This window comes from Mustela lutreola, chromosome 10 (assembly GCF_030435805.1).
Source record: "Mustela lutreola isolate mMusLut2 chromosome 10, mMusLut2.pri, whole genome shotgun sequence".
Lineage (NCBI taxonomy): Eukaryota > Metazoa > Chordata > Mammalia > Carnivora > Mustelidae > Mustela > Mustela lutreola.
Window position 1 is genome coordinate 63,894,764 of NC_081299.1, and position 22,013 is coordinate 63,916,776.

The 22,013-nt window shown below is 39.9% G+C and overlaps 1 protein-coding gene across 2 annotated transcripts in view; it reads left to right on the plus strand.

Annotated features, from left to right (window-relative positions):
- The window catches only part of ST6GALNAC3 (ST6 N-acetylgalactosaminide alpha-2,6-sialyltransferase 3), a 527,343-nt gene extending 505,608 nt beyond the window's left edge, over positions 1-21,735 (plus strand). For both annotated transcript variants that reach the window (XM_059135170.1, XM_059135171.1), the window contains exons 4-5: positions 17,075-17,182; positions 18,236-21,735. In XM_059135170.1, the coding sequence (XP_058991153.1) occupies positions 17,075-17,182; positions 18,236-18,422 (295 nt within the window). In that variant the 3' untranslated portion in view covers positions 18,423-21,735. The remainder of the gene's footprint in view (positions 1-17,074; positions 17,183-18,235) is intronic.
- Positions 21,736-22,013: the final 278 nt, after the last annotated feature.

Genomic DNA, 22,013 nt, shown 5'->3' on the forward strand with positions numbered 1-22,013 from the left:
CTGGAACATTTAATTTTAGTACTTTCAAGGTGCAATAATGGACTCAAATATTTCAATATACTCAAGGGAACTTAATACTCAAAATGATTTTTTTCTAAATAAGCTAATAAGTTGCCAGTTATTTCTGTTTGTCTTTTGACATGCTGAGTAGAATAAACATAAAAATAACATACCTTTGTCTAAAACACAAATCACAGAAGATATAATTCTTTAACCACATGCAGCTTGTATTTCTTTCAAGACAAAAAGAAACTGCTAAGATTACATGTCTCTGAGTTATTCTCTGAAATGTGATGAGTGCCGAAAAAGGAAACACGTATGTTAAAGGAAATAATAGCTATCTATAGAAAAGTGCTTCCCTCTGCTCCACGTACCACGCTTCTCTTCAAAGAAGCACATTGTGCAAAGGTGAGTTGTCGGGAAAAACTAACTCATCCGTTCATCTGGTCAAAGATCCTTCCACTCAATAGCCATCAGTGGAAGCTAGGCCATTGTTTAACATGCTTATTAAATACTACTGCTTATGTAGTGGGGCACAAAGGGAAAAGAATCAAACGATTTTGGTGGTATGTAGCCATATGAACTCAAGATTTGAATGGCTAGACAACACTGAGTTCTTTGAAGCTCCTTGATGATCAGTCACAAAGCTAAAAATCACTCCTTAGCCCTGATTAGAGGAAAATCTGATTTTCCTGTTGCATTGTTTTCTGGAAAGAGATGATGGGGGAAAGTGCCACAGTGAAGAGCAGAGACTGAATCAAAGAATATTGATTTTGTGTCTAACCTGGCTTTCTCAGTTCCAGCACCTTACCAGGAAATACATAGAGGCTGTTTCCACAATAAAGTCCCCTATGACTAGAGAAAATTATTGAGCGGGGAGATAGAAAAACATATCTTTCTCCATGGCACTGTTTGAGTGTTGTCATAATATGTATTTTTTTTCTTTTTTCTTTTTTTTTTTTCTTATCCCCCTTTACTGGTTCCAATTTTTGTGATTTTAAAGAAAACGCCATGGTTGGGAAGGGACACCTTGTGTGTTGATGGTGGGTTCCTGCTACTGGAGTGCACGAAGATTTCATAGATATACCGCAGTGGGTGGACGTACTCATCCGAGGTCCACCTCTAAGCCGCTTTGTTACTCAGGGTCTTAGAGGAGCAGTGTGATGTGAAGTAGGAAACGGATGTGAGAGACAGCATGAAGGAAGGACTGACATGACTCAGTAACTAATGGGGCACGGAGGGTGCGGAAGTGGGCGAAGTCAAGGGTGACGCAGGTAGCCTGGAGAACGATGGTGCTGCCATCCCGCCCCACACAAAGAAAATTAAATTAAATAATTCCGGAGCTGGAGCCATCTACTATCTGACATAAGCCCTTGGCTGCATTAATACAATCATGATTCCTGACCCATGCGTGCGTGGAAGGAAACAGTATTCACAGCACCACAGTCGTGAGCACTTAGTTTTTCTTCTCTTACAATGTGCAAATCAGCAGTCGCAAGCCTGGGTTTTAGAAAGCCGCCTCAGTCAGTCAGGGCACCATCCCGAATACATTAGTCGTATTAACTGCATGCTGGTCATGGGGGATCGCTACAAGCCCAGTCCAAGGTGAATGGCAAGTGCTCTTTTCGTCAGGGTTACTCAGAGAAGTGGCAGGTCCGAAGCCATTTAAAAACTGGAAAATGGCCTTCTGATAAATAAAATGGCACTTCTGGGGCTGAACATAATTGGAAGAGCTTTGTGCTGACAGAAGACTAAGGAAGCTTTCTTTCCTATGGGAAGCTGGTATGCAAATGTCACTTTCTGGGTTTTGTTGACTGTGAAACTGGAGACAGCAACGGTAGGAGGGGTGCCTGGTGACAGGCAAAAGCAGGGAGGCAAGAGTCTTGCCTGTGTCTGTGTGATGACCTAAGACATTAACTGCCACGGGATTCCATTAAGTATGTGCTTTACCAAATCAGGAAGGTATAAATGACACTCTCAATTTTCAGAGTTTGTTTTGCAGTGAAAATTCAAGAGACTGAAATTAATTTAGTTAAATTGATATTTTACCTCGTGATTTCAGGGATTTAATAGTGAATATGCCTCTTGATCTTGATGTATCTACTGTGGGTTCATTTATTCTCTTTTCTTGGGCACACGGCACGTAGCTGGCCCTTTGCTATGATTTGTGATTTATAAAATGTACAGAGCGTAGTTCAGTCCTGATAGATGAAATCAGAATTCTGGCTGAGCTGTAGGTCAACTGACTAGAAAAGGGAATTTAAAAACTGATTCTTTGTCAGCTCTAAGATAAATAAGATCTAGGGATCTAATGCACAGCATGGGGAGTACAATTAACAATACTGTATTATATACTTGAAAACTTTTTTCTTTTTTTAAAGATTTATTTATTTGAGAGGGAGAGGGAGAAGCAGATTCCCTACTGAGCACAGAGTCCGTCGTGGGCCTCAATCGCATTATCTGAGCTGAAGGTAGAGGCTTAACCTACTGAGCCACCCAGGAGCCCTATACTTAAAAAACATTTTTAAAAAAGATTTTATTTTATACTTAAAAACTTTTAATAGAGTAGATCTTAAATGTCACCACATGCACGTGCGCACACGCGCGCGCACACACACGCAAACTCCATGTAATAATATGAGGCATGGGGGTGTTAACTGACATTATTGTGGGAATCACTTCTTACAATATATACATGTATCTAATCGTCATGATGCACACCTTAATCTTGTATATGTTATATGTCATTAACATCTCTAAAGCTGGGGAGTGGGGGACCTGATTCTGGAGGTAAATGGCTACAAGGGGGGTGTGCGTGTGAGGCTTAACCTAATTTTAAGTGGTGATTTAGGCCCCATGTCTGACATGTGGTATATCCTTCAACATATTAGTAAGCCTTTCTTTTACATCCTCAATGAGAATACATTGGCAAACTGTTTAAACTTCCTTGGGGGGAAAAATGTTGTCAGTTTCCTACTTAGGCTCAATCTACATTCCAGAAACAATTCGATTAAGATGGACATATTGGGCGCCTACTGTGTGCCAGACATAGTTATCTAAGATGGGACATTTTTGCTGACCAGCATCCCTTCACTGGCAAGTTTCCAGTCAGTTTGCAAGTCAGCTGTTTATAAATTGGGACACATTTTGCTAAAGAAACAAATTTAAAAATAGTGGTTAGATTCTCAAGCCAATCTTCAAAAGCCAATTTAATTTATAATAAAGTGGAACTCAACTTCTAATAGAATCCTCAAACCTAACTACCATTTATAGCAGTGATTTTCAACCCTGGCTGCACACATCACACTATAATCACCTAGGAAGGCTTTTTTGGTATTTATTTTTAAAAATAAGTACAAAGACTCAGACCTTACACCAAGAACAATGAAATCAGAAGCCATTATGAGAGCAGTGGTGGGAAATGGGGCCTGGGAAAGGGTGGAAAGCACTGGAAACAAGGCCTCTAGGGAGAGTGGCATCAGGCCTGTCACTAGAAATTGGAGGTCGGGGCTCCAGGGGGTAGATGTAATGCATGGATGGATAAAATAAGAAGGAAGGATGCCCCTGGGAGAAGGAATAGACTGTAGACTCACAGCCTTGGGGAGACTATGGTCTTTGGTGACAGTAAAGGGTTTTTCAGGAATGAGGACGTGGTAAAGGGGTCTGGAAACTTCCATTTCAGGAGCACAGGACTGGTGTGGCAATGACGCAGAGGGAGTGGGCAAGTTGGTCAGCATCACTCACCAGTTCTCCTTGTCCAGTTCATGAGGGAAGAAGACAGCTCTATCTTTAAACCACTTTCTTATTTTGGGATAAGGCTTTCACAGAATTTCATGCCTCATATTTCCTTTCTACAAAAGGCAAATGTTTAGATCTCTTCATCCTTTTGGCATCATTATGAACTCTCAAGACTAAGCAGAGGTAAGGGGAGTAGAAGAGGAATGGATGAAATCCAATAAATAGGCCCTGATAATAAAAGTAGTCTGGTGTTTCTGTCCATCTGCTGTCACTACCCAACAGCTTCCAGAATTCTGGAGCTCTTATTTCCAGTCACTCCCTTGCAAATGAGTCAGAATGTCAGGGGTCAGAAACATGGGCATAAAGTTTTATCAACAGCTGGTGGAAACAAATATGCCAGGTGAAGGATCTCAACTGTCTTCCTGCGTCCTTCTCATTTTTTATAGTTTGGGTGCTGAGATTTCTTTTTCCGACATTCTGTGACTGTTGCAATGCAGGGAAGTCTGTTGAGGTAACATTCTCACATTTCAGTCGACACTCTCAAGTTCTAAGTTGTACTCTATATTTCTTTCTGGCATTTTCTATAATATATTGCTTCTGCTCTGTGTTCTAGTTCTCTCTTTAGGGCATTTTGTCTGCCCTAAAGAAAGAAAGTAATGGGATCAAAGAAAATACTGGGCTAGAAGAATTCTGGAGACCCATGAAATTTTTCTCTTCTGAATGGAGGAAAGGAATTATCATTATCTTCCCCCTTCTTTATATTTTTGGATATTCCTGATTTTTTTCCTGATATGGGTAGGATAGTATTGTGAAAAGAGGTGGGGATGTCCTTTTTCTACAAGTTTCAGGAGGTACTAGCATGGTATGGAGAGAGGACACACAGAAAGGCTTCTTTCCACGTGTGAATTTACTTTAAGCAACAAACACATGGGTCCCTTCCCTATAGGTTGCTGGCCAAGCTGTGTAGCAACACTGTGGGGAAAACACCACCGCCTTGGAAGAAATTCTTCACTTCACTAAGCAGGAAGTGTAGCTCAGTTGGAAAATATGGATTAGATTTCAAAGGAAGACTGTTCTCCTCTCAAACAGATCCCATCTCAAGAATAGAGAGAAAAATTGATTTTTTTTTTTGGACTGAAACTTCTGGACAAAATTAAATGGGGATAACTTTCAACCTTAGTGGGCAAAGAGCTAGTTTAGCAGGTGAGACTCCATTAGCTCTGACTGTTTCAAGGAAGATTCCCTCACCACATCACTTGACTTCAGGTGTTCTGCTGGAGCAGACAGACTCCCTTTGAAGGAATTTGCTAGAGGTGGACTAGAAGTACAAGATCCTGCTTTGGTACACTGATGATGGCCTATCGTTTGCAAAGGCATTGTGTGTAAGGTAGTCAGTGAATGTCAGCCTACTGGAAAACTGACAAAGGAAGCCTCCTCTTACGGAGATGACTTCTCAGTGCCTGAAGAGTCATGTCAGTTGTTGCTTCTGACCTTTTCTAATTGAATTATCCTTCTTTAGTGAACCAGATAAAAACAATTTTAATAGATGGGGGAAATGAGGGTACTGCTTAGTTTTTCCTATTAAAAATAAATTTACCCCTCAAAATAATTTACTTCAGGACTTTTTGAGCCATGTACCTCGGTCAAAAAAGCGGTAATAAGGGCACCTGGGTGACTTAGTGGGCTAAAGCCTCTGCCTTCGGCTCAGGTCATGACTGCCTTCGGCTCAGGTCATGATCTAAGGGTCCTGGGATCGAGTGGGGATCCTGCTTCCTCCTTTCTGTCTCTGGCTGCCTATCTACTTGTGATCTCTGTCTGTCAAATAAATAAATAAAATCTTTTTTAAAAAAAAGCGATAATAGCTTCAACTAGGCAGCAAAACTAGTCTGTCTTAACCAGAAGAATGTGAGAGCTACTTCAGGTTTTTCCAGTTGCAGTTATGTGTAGCCCCAATTGCTCGGGCTCGGGCTGAGGCTGGTTTAGTAATGATCCCGGTGGTACTGGAGGCTTTAGTGAGAAGCTTGGATCCTTGATCTACTTCAATGGGGTGAAAAGACCTCAAATCTCTGTCTTCAATCCTTGTTAAAACTTTTGGTTGTTTAAAAGTTCTCTTTAAACATAAATTTTCATTTTGAGAGAAAAACAAGGGCTTGGAAAGCATTCGTGTCAGAAGCAAGTTTGAATCTGATTCTGTGCTAGGATTTTTCCTAAAGGAAAATCTTGGTTTAACTCAAGTTCCAGTTAAGTCAGAAAGCTAAGGGAAAGTGAGTCATTTCATTTCTTTGCTAAAAAAGGAAAAGTGGCAGGGAAAGGGCTTTTATCTACTTAGATATACTCCTACCTGATTATAATCTTTCCTTTTCTTTTCCTTCAGTCTTAAGGAAAGTATATGCAGAAAGAATGGATGATAAGAGAGCTAGAAGAGAAAGCCAAAACCTTCCATTAATTACCTTTATCAGGTTAGCAGTGGAATAGGTACCTATGCCTTAGGTAGAGAAAGGTGATTAGCATTCAGAATACCGAAGCCCACATCAATTTAGGAAGGGCATGATTTCAAGATAAGTTGAAGGGTAAGTTAGAAAGAAGCAATTTTTAAAGCCTAAGTATAAAACCAGGATCAAATCAAATAGTGATTGTTAATAAGAGTTAAAGATTAGTTAGAAGTGAAGTCCCTAATTATACCTGGAGCTTTTAATAGACTCATTTTCTTGAAAAAGGTCCTAGAGGTCGATCAACCCAACTTCATATCTCTGGTTGCAAAAAAACAGACACCTCCTCCAGCAGACACAAGCCAAAGAGAATTTATTGAAAGGTTACAGAACCTAAGGGCTGGAAGGAAGCCATGCCTGGGGAAAGAAGTGGATCTAGGAACTTGATCATTAGGTCACGACTTGTCCCTTCATTTTTTTCTTTTTTAAGTTGACTCACATCTCCACACCCGTGGCATGAAGCTGTTGTTTGGACATGACCATGGTTGAAATTCTAAAAGCCGTTTTCAATCTTGAAGTCATAAATACAAATCTATAAAGTGATAGTATCTCTGTACTAAAATATACAGCTGTACCCACCAGCATAGGCTCTTTTACTGTAACTGCAATTCTGAACCCTTAGTGACCAAAGACCCTAACCCTAACCTATGCCAGTCTCCTTATTCTGCCACCAAAAACAAACAAAAAAACATGGACCAAGAAGAAGTGGCAGGTTCAAGATTTCCTAGAGGGCTATGGATAGAATCTGAAGACTTGAAGTTCTTTGATGACTTCCCTGTCAGACATGTGTTGTCTTGGACGATTCTGAGACCAATGACTGAGAAAGAACTTAGTTAAGAACCTGAGTTTTCTGGTGTTAGCTGCCTTTGGGCAAGTAGTTTATATCTTCCCAAACCTTCATTTGTATAATGGGGAGGCTTTAGTGAGAAATGGGCTTAACACACTGAGCCACCCAGGCGGCCCACCTTATTAATGGGGGCATTAATACTCCCTACAGGTCAGGGTTGTTGTGAGGATTAAATGACATGACCCATGCACAGCTCTTGGAACAATGTCTACTACACATAAATGCCCCATAAATGATAGCAATTATTATTACTAATAAAAAAAAATTTAGTCAGCTCTTTTCTAAGTAACAAATAACCCTGAAACTCAATAGCTTAAAGAACATTTATTTCCTGCTCACAGGTTTGCTATCAGCTATAAGTCCGCTAAGCTTAGCTGAACTTGGCTCCAGTTTTGAGTTCATGTCTGGGGCATGGGTGTGCTCGTCCCAGGAACCAGGCTAAAGAAGCACCCCTTACTGGGTGGCATTCTTCTCATGATGGAGGGGAGATGTGTAAAAAAATGGGAACCAGGTGATACTTTTTAAATTCTCTTCTGGGAACTATCACTAATTCTGTTCCATTGGTCAAAGCAAGTCATCGACCAAGCCCAAAGTCAAGGAGGCAGGGAAGTTACTGCACTCATAAGCAAGCCATGTTTGGGAAGGGAATGAACAGTACAATCTAGCACTGGAAGGTTGAAAGAAGGTCTAAGATCATTGAGACAAGGGCCTCTGGAGTAGCCTGAATAGTCTGAGACCAGAACCTACACAGGCTGTCCCTAATTTCTCATGTCATCGGAATTATGGGCCATTTAGGTAAACCAGAGGTCCAGGGCAAAGAGAGTTTGGAAATAGAGATTAGGTATAAAAGGACACTGTAGCAACTGTAGCATCTCTTCCTATAGAAGAGTTGCTTTAGAATTAGGTCAGCGTTTCTAGAGCCAAAAGGTATTTTAAAGGACTCACATCCTTAAAGCAGCATTAATGGTATTTGTTTTCATTTCCATTTGTCAAAAAAAAAAAAAAATCAGTAAATGTGATGCTTATGTAAAAACTGTTTCCCTTTAAACGGAGGTCAAGAGCCTCTAGGTGTGTATTGAGGAAGGCTGCTTGGTGGTAAGTGAAGATCAGAGAAGTTTGCTCATGACTTGTAACTTGGTTTATAACACAGACGAACACTACTGGGTACATCCGTTGTCATCACACATATTTTAATTGTTTTTATTCTTAGTCGTATATTGTTTACATTTGTTCCCAGTTCTGAATTAATGAGGAATTTAATGAGGAAGAAAAAAACATAATTCTGCCAATTTTTCCCTAGATACTTTTCTCCAGATCCATAAATTTCCATCATCTGAAAAGACTAGCTATATAGAACATCAAGATATCTCTAATATTTCAAAGTGTAGTGTAAGGAAGAAAAATAAATCAGTGTTATGTACGCATCCTGTCTCTAACCAATAATCTATTATGAAAATAAACACTGATGCTGTTTTGAGGTCCAGTCCAGATAAGAGGACAGCGGAGAACTATTCAGTATTCCCTTTATTCTCATGCCTCAGTGCAACTGCAAAGGCCATTCCCTCTGTTTGAAAGGCTCTCTTCCTTCCCCTTTTCTGCCTGGTGTTATTTAGCTTTAATCCACAGATCAGCTCTTGCTCCCAACTGGGAAAGGAATCCCCTTCACCACTTGCAGGGAATTACTTCCTTGATAGCCCTATTTCTAAACATGGTCATCAAGTCTGTCTCCCCCAACTTGTCCCTGGTATTTCCCGGACACAGTCCCACAGTGTGAATGGATGAGACGAAGCAGAATAAACTTAATGAGATTAGAAACTGAAGAGGTGGGGCGCCTGGGTGGCTCAGTGTGTTAAGCCGCTGCCTTCATCCCAGGTCATGATCTCAGGGTCCTGGGATCGAGTCCCGCATCGTGCTCTCTGCTCAGCAGGGAGCCTGCTTCCTCCTCTCTCTCTCTGCCTGCCTCTCTGCCTACTTGTGTCTCTCTCTGTCAAATAAATAAATAAAATCTTAAAAAAAAAAAAAAAGAAACTGAAGAGGATGTGGGGGAGAGCATTTCAGGAAGAAAGAAGGTATACGTTAGCAAAGTGAGAAAAGACAGAAACGGACATATACAAGATGTGTTTAAGGAGCGAAAAATGGACACACATAACTAGAAGAGAGAGTTCACGAGAAGTCCTGGAAAAGAAAGTGAGGAGTTTAGGTTTGTGGCAGAGATGCCCATTGTCTTAGCCTGCTTGGGCTGGCATAACAAAATACCCTAGACTGAACACAACAGAAATTGATTTTTCTCACAGTTCTGGAGACTGGAAGTCTCCAGAGTGCTAGCATGGACAGTTTCTGGTGAGAACTCTCTTTCTGGCTCTCAGATTTCTCACTGTGTTCTCACATGATGGGAAAAAAGAGAGCTCTGGTGTCTCTTCTTCTTGGAAGGTCACAAATGCCATCACAAGGGCTCCATCCTCATGACCTCATACAAAGCTAATTACCTCCCTAAAGCAACATCTCCAATGTAAGAATTTGGGCATTAGCGTTTCAATGTAAGAATTTGGAGGGAATACCTTTCAGTCAATACCGTATGGTTAAGGAACCAGACCTGCCTTAATGAAGTGGGCCCATGAGCTCTCCACAATGCCTCCCTGCCATTCCTGAGGTTCCACTGTTCATCTAAGAAAGTGAACAAAATCCCAGAAATCAAGATTTCCAACTGAAGGGGCTTTAAAGCCAAAGGGCAAAAGCAAAATAACCTTTTAATTTCTGAGATGAATGAACAAAGTAATTTTTGTGAGTGGTATCTTCTATTTCTACAGCAGCCATAAATCATACCTTTGGGAGCTGTACCATTTTACTTTTAAATGTACATTTTGAAAAGAACACAGTCGTTTCTTATTATGCTCCTTTTGTACAATTTCGTTGCATTCATCACGAGTCAGGGAGTCCTGTTGATTCTATAGCAGGAAAACTATTTGTTACAGTCACAGTCCAAGTGCCTACTGATTAGCATGGGCATTTCACATGAGCTGATTGGGAGGGTAAGGCAGTCTTCCTCTAAGATTTACTGCTTTCTCCGTTTACTCACGGTCCATTTTTCATTGTATTTCAGGTCTAGATTCCTTTCATTTGGTGCATTCTCTTAAGAATCACCATTCACGGTATGATATTTTTATTCATTTGAGAAGTTTACGTCCATTTGCAAATGATTCAGTCCAAGATCGAGAATTCTGCTGCCTGATTTGCAGAAAGTTGTTGCTGCCTAAAGATTTGCTGGGCATGTCCCATTGATAGATAGTACAAATATACAGTGTTAATATAATGGGAAAACTCCAGAGTATTTCCATAGCCCCTGACTATCGAATAATATACAAAAATATATGACTTGGGGACAGCTGAAATTGTTTCCACACTTTGAGCTCTGCTTCCATTAGACTGGTTCACAATATTAGATTGAATCCCAAGGTGCTACTGATAATCATCAGCTGTTTGTCTTGCCCAGTCTTTTTGTTTGAATGTATCCTTTCATTATCCACAGGCTTTTGAAAAAAAATGGGGGAAAGAATGTTTTTAATTGAATAATCTGTATTCTGTCAGGCATTCCTTCTCCCTAGGAAGGTATATGGAAACTTACTTTGCTATTTTTATTTATCCTGCCAGTGTAGTATATTGATGAGAGAACGGAGATCCAATAGTGTTAAAACAAGACATGAAATATTGATTAATTCTTTTCTTAAATTCCCTTTTTACTCCTGAGTGTAGCAGATTTCAGACGCTGCTGCCAATATTGTGCTCTCCAACAAACCTCCATTACTGGGAGGGTCTTGATCCCCTTTGGGCTTTGATAAATGATAATTATGCCTTTAAAATGTTAGCTTGGAGTGCTCCAGGCCTTGTTTTCATCAGTTCATTGAAGAAATGAGTAAGAAACAGTAAAATTTAGGCTGCAGAGTTTGAGCCAAAGGCCCCCCAAGGAGCCATTCCGTGAAGAGGAAGCAGCCAGAGACTGAAGCAACTGGACTCCTCATCCTTATTCCTTTTCCCATTGCACACTCCCCAGTGCAAGTCAGGACTTGCCCTTTGGGTCTAGACCAAGTGAATGTGCTGATTCCTAGGGTTGTATTAAAAGGTAAGATAATAATGATTTAGTATTCAGCAAACCTGAATGGCTTCGGATAGGTTTGTAAAGAAAGAGAAAGAACTAAGGTATTTGCCTGGTTGAAGAAAACTAGTGGGACAGTGAGTAGAGTGGGCAGAATAGGAACTGTAGATAAGGAGAACCTGGATTTTTAGGATCAGGGACATCTTCAAGGCAAGCCACCCAAATCAAGAGTAGGCACTTGGGAGTCAAGAGATCTATTGCCCTTTTAGGGCACAGGTGATCTGGGAACAGAGAGGAATCTGGTGAGCTACGAAAAAGAACTTACTGCTCAGAGCAGCACCCTCCCCCAACCAAGAATTGTCTCATCTAAAATATCAATAGTGCCGAGATTGAGAAACCCTGATATAGAGAAAGTGCTATTATTTCATCCATCAAAGGCCAGTTTTTTGAGTTCAGAACCCAAGCCACTGAGATAATGGTGTTCAATAATTAGCAGAGCATCCTGTGAATAAATAGTAGATTCAGTGTAATCCCATTTTCTTCTGAAGAGTATCCATTTTAGTTTCTTCAGTTCCTCCCCTGAAATTCCCCAGAAGGGAAATCTCGCTCATTAGAAAGTTCGAGCTTGCCAGGCAATAGGAAGAAAGTGCTTCACAGTATGCTTCCAGAAATGAGAAGATGAGAGAGCATGCTCAGAAGCAAAAGTACAGGTGAATGAAGCATGCTGACAGCCAAAAAGATTGGGACTGGTAAAAATAAGGAGAGCTTGACAGACAACGAATCCCTGTGGGCATGTGATGACCTTTAGACATCAAGCAACAGTAAGTAAACATCAAGGGGCAAGGTAGCTTATATTTTATTGGTAATAAACTAGATGAAAGATCATATTTTAAATGATATGCCTTCAAGCATGTGCTATATCAAGGTGTTGACAGCATCATTTTTCCAAGAGATGAGCGAGTAAATTTAAGTAGTTTCCAAGTAGTAAGTACCTTGATTACCAAGGAGCAGTGGGATGCAAAGCTTGGCCAGTGGAAACAAATGATTGATCGCTTCCTCTTAACACTCCTGCCTTTATTTTCCTCTGCACGGCTCATTATTCTGCCACGTTAATTTAAGCTTTCTTATTGTATTGAATTAGGGCTTTAAATTCTCTTATCATCCCTATGGGAATCTTGATTGTTTATTTGTAGATGACAATAATTGTTTTTATCGATCTCCAAATGTAGAAGGTATAAAAAGTGCTATGGCTGATGGCCAGCTGGTACAGTTAGCGCCGCGTGCATGACTGACAAATTACAAGACAATATTTGGCCCCAGAGGAGACCCTTGAAGAATTTTTAAAAGCATCTGATAGTTATCCCTAGATCCCTTCTAGCTGAAAAGCGTAAACAATTTCACATAGGTCGGCTCCAGTCTTTTTGTTACTTTCATTGAGCCTCCAGAGGTCTACTTGGGTGTAATTTATACATCCTCATCTCTAGCACACCCACCCAGCAGGAGTTTGGAGTGATGTAGCTACAAGTATTTCCAGAGCCAGTGCCATCCAGGCCAGTGAATTCCGTTAGGGACTCGGATCACCCGAGCAATTCTTCAGAAGAGTTTCTGGATTAATCTAGCAGTTGCCATTATGCCACTATAAGTATTCTGTAGATGACATTAGCTCCAAGTATTCTGAGGAGAAACCACTTTGCTATCCCCAGCATGTACTATGGGTAAGAAACCTCACATGATTTCACAACCCAAATTTATCAGAGGCACCAGAGAGAGAAAATGCAACTGTCTCATTAAAGTGCTGTTTTTAGGACGGGGCACTTAAGAAGTATGAGTCCCCACAGTCAGAACCGAATGCAACACAGCTTACATGAAGATTTTCAGCCTAACTATTATGATCTGTCTATCCAGAAACAAAATAAGGTTTTGCTTAAAAGTAATAGGTTAGGTTTAAAAGTCATCAAGTATCAGAGACATGGTAAAATTTCCTTATCGTTTGATAAGATGATAAGTTGACCAGATGCCGAATTTTGAAATCCATGACCTTCTTTTCCTGGGGTGAAGAGAAGACAGATAGGAAGAGGAACCAATTTGATGACTGTGCCCTATTTATCCTTTGCTTCTGTCCTGAAAGTTTGCTGTTGACCACTCAGAGTGACTATCTGGATTGGACCAGAATGAGCCAGGAGAACTTGTTTTGCAGAGTAGAGATCCACACGTCACACAAATGACCTCCCCTCCCCCCCACCACACTTTAAGCTGGAACTATAATGTTATCTTTGTCCTTGACAGCCTCTCTATGGACAAACTGACTTCTAGAAAACCACATAAAAAGAAGAAAATTTGCCCTAATTTCAGTTTCCTTTTTCTCTCACTCAAATTAAGCTTTACTCTCAATACTGTGATCTCATTGTATCCTTGGTCTTGGACAGCCATTCCAGCACGTTCCATGAGCAGTAATGTGAAAGAGGGAAAAGTTTAGTGACTATAGCCATCACCATTATGAGGTAAAACTTTTTACACCCTCTTTATATATGCCTCGGACATTTAGTGGCATGCCTACCACACAAGTGGGCATTAAATGTTATCTGACTGATTAACTCATTTGTTAGTTTCACATTCAGCATGTGTGGAGCATATGACTGTAGAATGGGTAAAGCTTAAAACAGATGGACAGTTGAGGGTGATGATCACAGAAGCATTTGGTTTTAAAATTGGAACAAACCTTAGATATGACTTAGTTCAACTATCTCACTTTGGAGACAAGGAAACTAAGATGACCCTCAGAGGTTAAATACCTTGTCCAAGGCTTGGTAGCAGCAAAGCTGGAATATGAAACTAGGTATCCACACTCTCAATTCCATACTGCACTCTGTACTGACTCTGAAACATACCTGGGCTTGTGCTTTGATACATGTACTGTGATTGTCTTGACGGGTGTGCTACCCCCACTAGACCATGTGTTCTTCAAGAGAATATTCATCACAGGGCACCTGGGTGGCTTAGTGGGTTCGGCCTCTGACTCTAGAGCTCTCAGCTCAGATTTTGACCTCAAGGTGGTGAGTTCAAACCCTGCACTGGGTTCCACGTGCATTTAAAATATATAGAAGTTATTTCATCACTAACTTCTGGCATAGGATTGCAATAAATTTCTGTTAAAAAAAAAAACAAATAAATGAGATCTGTTTTTCTTATCATGTACAAATAAATGCTGTAATTTTTAGTGATCTCTGCTAGTGTGTGGCCAGCCTAGTAATGAAAAAGGATAGAAAGGTTAGAAAAAATTTAAAAAGTAGAATGAGAAGGCAAAAAGAGGTAAAAAGGAGATACAGTTCAAGGAGAAATATAACTGGAAAAAATCAGTACGCAGACAAAATTTCTAGACTCAGTGTGGGAGCTTTTAATCAAGACTCTTGCCTCTTCTGATCCTCCCAATTTTCAAATAAGGACTTTTAAGCAGATGGTGCGTTAAGCAGATGTCATCGTTGCTGCCCCTCCCCCAGACTCCAGAAGACAGGATGGACAGCGAGTTAAATTGTATAATAAGCAGAGTTGTTCTTGAGTGTGTTCTACCTCCTCTGGTACATCTTCCCACCCCACTTGGCACTCATTCCTAACCCATGCTGCTGCTACTATTCTTATCCTGGAGGAAAGTGCATATAACTCTATATGATCCTGTTTCTGGAATATTTTCCATTTAGAAGACACACCAGGAAATACAAAGGAAAATGACTTACAAGGAGGCATTTCAGACTCAGTGGCAAGTGAGCAGAGCAGATGGATGTATATGGACTGGCTTTGTCTCTCCTTACAGATCATCCAAAGTCAATTAAAATAGAAGTGAGAAAACTCATTTATCATACCCCTCTGTAAGCTAGTGTTTCTCCTGAAATACTTACATGTTGCCAGTCAATTGATATTAAACAATGCCTGTTTTGAAAAAAAAAAAAAAGAATCAAAGGATACAGGGTTCTAATTATAGCACATTGACGGCTTGGTACTGGAGAACTACATCGATATAGGACATCAGTGGAAAGCGATTACTGGCTGGAGGGGTACCCACAGAGTGGTTATCAGGGCTAAGTGTCCATTTCTAGAAGAGCTGGCTGTGCTCCAGTATGCCAGGAAGTCTAGGTGGAAGGTATGAAATGTAGTCTTTTTAGAAGTGGTGCTGCACAGTTGCCAGATAGCCTGGTGAGACCCAAATGCTCCTATGGGAAGAGATTAAGGAGATAGACAGTTACCCATTTTGGATGGATTGGGTCCCCTTGGCTAAAGCCAGGTATGGAGATCCAGCTTTTCATTCAGTATTCCCTTGAGCCATTGAAATTCGGCAGACCCTTCCCATCAGCCAGACACCTAACTACATCAGCCACTCTCTTCCTTTGGTTACTATGATTCCCATTTTTCCGTAAACATACCAAGCACACTTCCATCTTTGTGATTTTACCCTTTACCTTTCCTCTTCCTGGAACACTTTTCTCTCATATGGTCTGCTGAGCAAGTGACATCTGTCTGCTATTACCAGAGGTAGAAGTCCAAGCACCTCTTCCCACTGTGTCTTATTTGAATTGCCAAGAAAAACACAACACAGTCAAACACTGGATGGAGCAGTGCTTTACTCACATAGAAAAGAGACAGAACAAGATCAGCTCTAAAAGTGAGCCTTGGTCCATATGGCCTTTGGGTCCTCCTACAGGCAACCAAAGGACCCTGTCTGCTCTTGGCAGGGGACAGACAGAGTATGTGGTTGGCCAGAGGTCATGTAGCACACATAAGCAGAACAAAGGAGTACACATTGAGTCTGAAACAGGGAATGGTATACCCACACAACACAATAGCCAGGCACAGAATGTGAGAGCTCCTTACCTCTTATAAAGGAAGTGGTCCGGCTTGAAGCCCATTTTCTTTTTTTAAGATTTTATTTATTTGTTTGACAGAGAGTGTGAGCAGGGGGAGCAGCAGGGAGAGCGAGAAGTTGACTTTCTCTAAGCAGAGAGCCCAACATGGACTTGATCCCAAGACCCTGGAATCATAACCTCTCAAAGCCCATTCTTAATACAGCCGAGATGAGAGTCAAAAGACTGCACACATAAGACCTTCTTTTCCAGTGTGCTCCACATGGCTTCTTCCGGTTCACACCCCACTACCAATAACAACCTTCTTCTCTCCACCCCAAACCAGATCTTTATTTCCATTTTCAAAGAGGTTTTCTGAGCACAGCCACCTCCAAATCTATGAAGAGAAAATCTTTGATTGCTTTGATAATTGCAGTATCAACATCTACAACAGTGATTGCACATAGTAGGTGTTCAGTAAAAATGTGTTGGTAGCATAGGTTATACAAAGGAAAAGTTTTGTTTCATGATGCCTAGAAATCAGTGAAGGAAAACTTTTCAGATGCTTTCATAGAGCAAGCCATTCGCCTACACTGTATGCAATTTACCCTCGGAAATCCTACGAGTCTTAAAGAAAGTGATATGTCCAGGTAAGCAAGATAACACCATTATCATTCAGTTCCCATCAGGGCTCCAAGCAACTTTAGAAAATCTGTCCTCTGATATACAGCACTAATTTGTGTCTTACGGAAAATCAAATGAATTATTTTTTTACCCGAAGGGAGCAGGATTATTTGACTTCAGATATTTGCCATATGGCTTCTCTTCCATACAGCATTGCTTCTAGGCTTAAGGTAGTAAGAGTGAGAGCATGCCTATAAATTATTCAGAGATAATTCAAAATAAGTGTGTATCTTTGACAGATTGTCAAATTTCTTAATGCTTTTTCCTGATAACAAGTGCTATGTGTTTGATAGAAGGTTGCTCGTTTCTCACCACACTTTATTGTTGTTCTGTGTGTGTTTTTTGTTTGTTTTGTTTTGTTTCTTGTTGCTGTTTGTCCTTGTTCCTCCCACAGAGTCCAGTCTGGCTCTTATCTCAGCACGGGATGGTTTACCTTCATTCTGGCCATGGATGCCTGTTATGGCATTCACGTCTACGGGATGATAAATGATACCTACTGCAAGTAAGATCACAGGAAATTATTTTTATGCATCTCCAATTCTGATATCTTGTCAAAATATCACAATTCATTTCAATACCATAAATCGGAGAAACAGATAAAGCAACAATTATTTCCCGGTGCTCTTTGCTGACATGACATTTTATTGTCAGTGCATCAAGTTGTGACTTTTAGGGGTGATAAAAAGAAAGATATTTTCCACCACCTAATGTCAAATGTCAGAAGGAACAGTTTCCCCTTAATCAGTGGCATAGCAGGGATCTGTGGCTTGGAAATACAGAACAAGTTTAGTGGTTATTTAATTTGCAAAATAAGTTTGTCATTTCTGCTGCTCTAATGGCTTGATGGATAGCTAGCTACTCAATGATTATATTTGATCTTGAGGGACAAAATGTCCTGAAGCTTATAGAAGCTAACAGTTTAACAAAAATTCCTGGAAATTATAGTTTACTAATAAGTAATCTGCCAGATCCAGATTTAAAATACATGTGTTCATCCACAGTATATCCTGATAGAGAGGGATCATTTCTAATTATTTAATAAAATGAACCCTCCTTGTTTCATCCAGGTGTTGAAATTTATTTCCCCACTACAAATGATACCATATAACTCAGCCTTTTAATCATAGTGTCAAAATGGTAACTAAGCCACAGTCTTCATCATGAAATATTTCTACCCTAACTGTAAGTATAATGGAGCACAGATGTACGAAATATCTTACCCTAAAAAATCACAAGGCTTCTTCAAGCTCTGCAAGGGCATCAGGCTATCTGAAGTTTGCCTCCATTATACACCATTTCCTCCTTCCAAGATAGGTATATGTTTGAATGCAATTGGTGTGATATATAAATTTTATATGATTTATTAAGGCACTAAGGATCTGGTACATCTTCCTAAAAGCTTTTATACATAATAGCTTTTAACTGAGTTCATGGACCAGAATCATGCATGGTTTGCAAGTAAATGCATTTACTGGGCACATAATGGATTCTTGCAAGTGAATGCTTCATTCTTCATCTCAATTCTTCTCTCCTTTTCTTTTTTTCTTTTTTTTAGGACAGAAGGATATAGAAAAGTCCCTTATCATTACTATGAACAAGGAAGAGATGAGTGTGATGAATATTTTCTTCATGAACATGCTCCATATGGGGGGCATAGGTTTATCACTGAAAAGAAAGTGTTTGCTAAATGGGCCAAGAATCACAGGATAATATTCACACACCCAAACTGGACAGTGTCTTGATGTTAGTTCTTTCTGATCTTGCCACAACACTTGACGTGATCATAATACCACAACTGTGATGCTGACGATGCTGATGATGGTGATGGGAAAGACAACGGTGATGATCAAGTTTCTGTACATTCTCCGAAACGGATGGTGACTCTGCCAGTAATTTGAACTTGGGATTTCATGGAGGGTGGATGTGCTCTTCACATTCTTTCTGAAGGTTCAACATTACATACTGCACTTTATAATTTAACTGGAATTGAAATGAAGGCCAGTAACAAGACAGCAGTGACCTAAGAAATGGGAAGATTATCCTTCAGGATAGCTGCTCAGAATTCTTCAACAGTGACTACCTTTCAAAAGCCATGGGATTTGGCCTGGTGAGGCAAGGTTGACTCTCCAGTCTCTTGAACTTGAGCAGCTCTACCATCTTGTTGATTGTCAAACACTGATCCAAGAAATGCTATCTGGGCACAAGTACTGTACCACAGTTACTTGTTAGCCCAGAGGCAGGGAAGGAATCTCTTCCTGACAGAACATGGTCCTAGAGTTCCTCCCTCAGCTAAAGCCTCAGGCCATTTCCTAAGGAACAAAGAAGATGCCATGGACACCCTACCCATCAGGATCCTTCAAGAATTCAAACACTTAATTCAAAATGGTCCAACTAGCAAATCTTGATGAATTTTCAATCTCACCACTCCATTCTCACTACCCCAAACAATATAACTAAACATGTCACTAGAGTGATCTCTATTATTGCTTAGTTATTTTTGGTTGAGTCCCTAAATATTTCAGAAAGCTATTTAACATATAAGATACCAACACTGTAATAACATATACTGTGAAAGCATTCTTAAAACATAACCAAAAGGGTTTGGTTCTCTGCTTCAACATCCAACAACACAAAAATATATGCTTTTTAAAATCATGAAACAAGGAAAGCAAAGCATATTTTTACATTAATTTGTATCCTACCATACTTCATAATATATATTTGTATATTCAAATTTCTACTTTATAGGCTCAGATGCATCTCTCCATCCATTACATTATCGTTGCCAAGTGCCAACTGTTAGGCATGGAGAGGAAATGGTTCCTGGTATTAAATCTGACCAGAGCTTTTGCCTTCTTGGGGTTTATTATCCCCACAGTGCTATCAGTTGTTATACCATAATAACAACACTAATAATGACCTTAATGTCCAAAGTGCTTTGTAATTTAAAGTCCTTATTCGTATGCTGTCCTATGTGATGCCACCCCCCTGGGCTGTTCCCTGCACATTCTGACATCTCCTTAGCAGATGATCTGTAATTTGTTCATTGCTTTGATATATTCCAGATCTTTGCCTCTGCTAATATTTGTATAGAATAGCATTTATGTAGACTAGTAACCAATTGATTCCAGTGCCAAATACAATATATTATATGAGGATTATGCAGAAAATATCACAAGGATGGTCCTGGCCATAGACTAGGACTCCTGTGAGCATAACTACTTTAGATTTTTTTTTTTTCTCTTAGAATGACTCTTTTTAGGTAGAGAAAAACTAATGAAGCAGGGGCAACAGGAGGAAATTAACGCAGAGAAATACAGTTTCCTGTCCCCATTTTGAGATGACATTGTTCTCCATACACTCATTGCTCATTAGATACGAGAGGGTTGATTTGCTGACAGAAACCGAGAGACCAAAAATATCCTTGCAAATGATTCAAAAGACACAGCCGAGCTTAACTGACAGAATGACCTGGAGAATGAAAGTGATGATGCATTTCACGTCGGCAGCTCTCTACAGGTCCTTACCAGTGCTGGGTCCCATGATAAGTTCTCAAATGGGGCCATCCTGGGCAAAAGTCTCTTTGCTGCTCTCTGCCCCCGTTTGGATAACACCAATACCAGAGCCAAGAAAATGGCCAAAGGCCATTTCCATCAATACTTCTGATGTTTCCTTGTGTGCTTTTCAGTTGTATGTATGTCAGGTTTTGTTGAGTGAATGCCTGATAGAAATGCCCACTCAAGAAAAATAAACAGATGCAAATGTTAAAATTGTCATACAAATGATTTCCCCCCTGTTGTGATACTGAAGTTCCACTTTTAAATAAAAAGGAACACTTGAATATCAGAATACTTCAGGGAATGACATAATTTATTTAGTATTCTGGTAAACAGAGGGTTAAATCGATTCGTTTTAGTCCTTACTAATAAGAAACTTTGCCCCCTTCCCAGCTCCCCTGCCTCTCCACACCAAGGAGACTTTGCCACACCACAGTTGCGCTGAGGCAGGAGGTGTGTAGAAAAGTCAGTGTTTCCTCCGCAGGGATGAGGGGACCCTCCCCCCACCTTCCTTGCTTTCTCTTCCCCCTTTTTTCCTTAACTGAGCCCCAACCCCACTTTCTATTACTGTTGTCTCTCGCCTCCTTTTTCTAAAAGTGGGAAACAAAAAACCGTATTCTCAATTTGGAAACCTAATTGGATGATTTCCAGTGTAATCAGCATCTTGGTAGAATCACATAACTTTCTTTTCTCTGCAGTCTTAATGTTCTCTGCTTCCATTTCCTGTTCTTCTCTACCCTCAGCTTCCTAAATCTAGTGGAAATACAAAGTGTAATTTTTCCCATATTAAGAAATTTGTCATCTAAGATTTATGGATACAGAAGAGAATGACGAAGGAGAAATTCAAACTTGTCACACAAATTTCTGGCCAATTTCACTGGTTCTAGCCAACTGAAAGTTTACATCCAGCAGCCAAACATTGAAGAATTCGACTGAATTCACTTATCACTGATGTATATGTATTCTAGAAATCAATTAATATCTATAAAAAACAAAGGCATTTCAATTCCATCCAAGGGTCTAGGCAAATGGACTACTGAAAATGGCCACAATGTGCTGAAATTAGCATTAAAAACACGCAAGCTAGACATAATAAAGTAAATATTATTTCTAATTCTGCCGAACTCTAGAAATAAGCAAGGAAATTTAAAAAGAGTTTTAAAATGAATGTTTTGAGTCCTTTCTAAAGTAGCCTAGTGATTAAATAGTAATGATTTATATTGTTATGATAGCAATGTGAATTAGAAAACTTCTAGACTATATCTTACCTTGCTATGAAACCTATCAAAGAAAAACCAATTTGGAAAGATGTTTGTATATATGCACATAGAGTCAGTGTGGGAGTGTGTGTGTGTGTCTAAAAGCATACCTGTAATCCTATATTTTTCAGTGATGTGTATGAATCACAGAAAACCTATTTTAGACTTCTGTGAAATTTATTGGTTTACATTTTTGAATCCTGATGAAAAAAATAAAGCAAAAATCCAAATTAAACATATTTATTGTAAAGCATACGTAAGATAATACTTAATGGCTGGCCCATAGAATAAATCTGGAGAAGCCGCTATATCTAGAACTAAGAACACAGATGCCACAGTTGTCACAGGTCAGACCTAAAAGGATAGCAGTCTGTATTGTAGGCTCTGACGATCTCAGTTCAGCTCAAGTCACATTGAAAAACACTCCATCAAGCTGCATTCACACTGAAGTGAATGAACGTGGTCCCCTTATTCAAATAAGCCTGTCTTTGGCATAAGCAAAACTCAAGCAAAATTT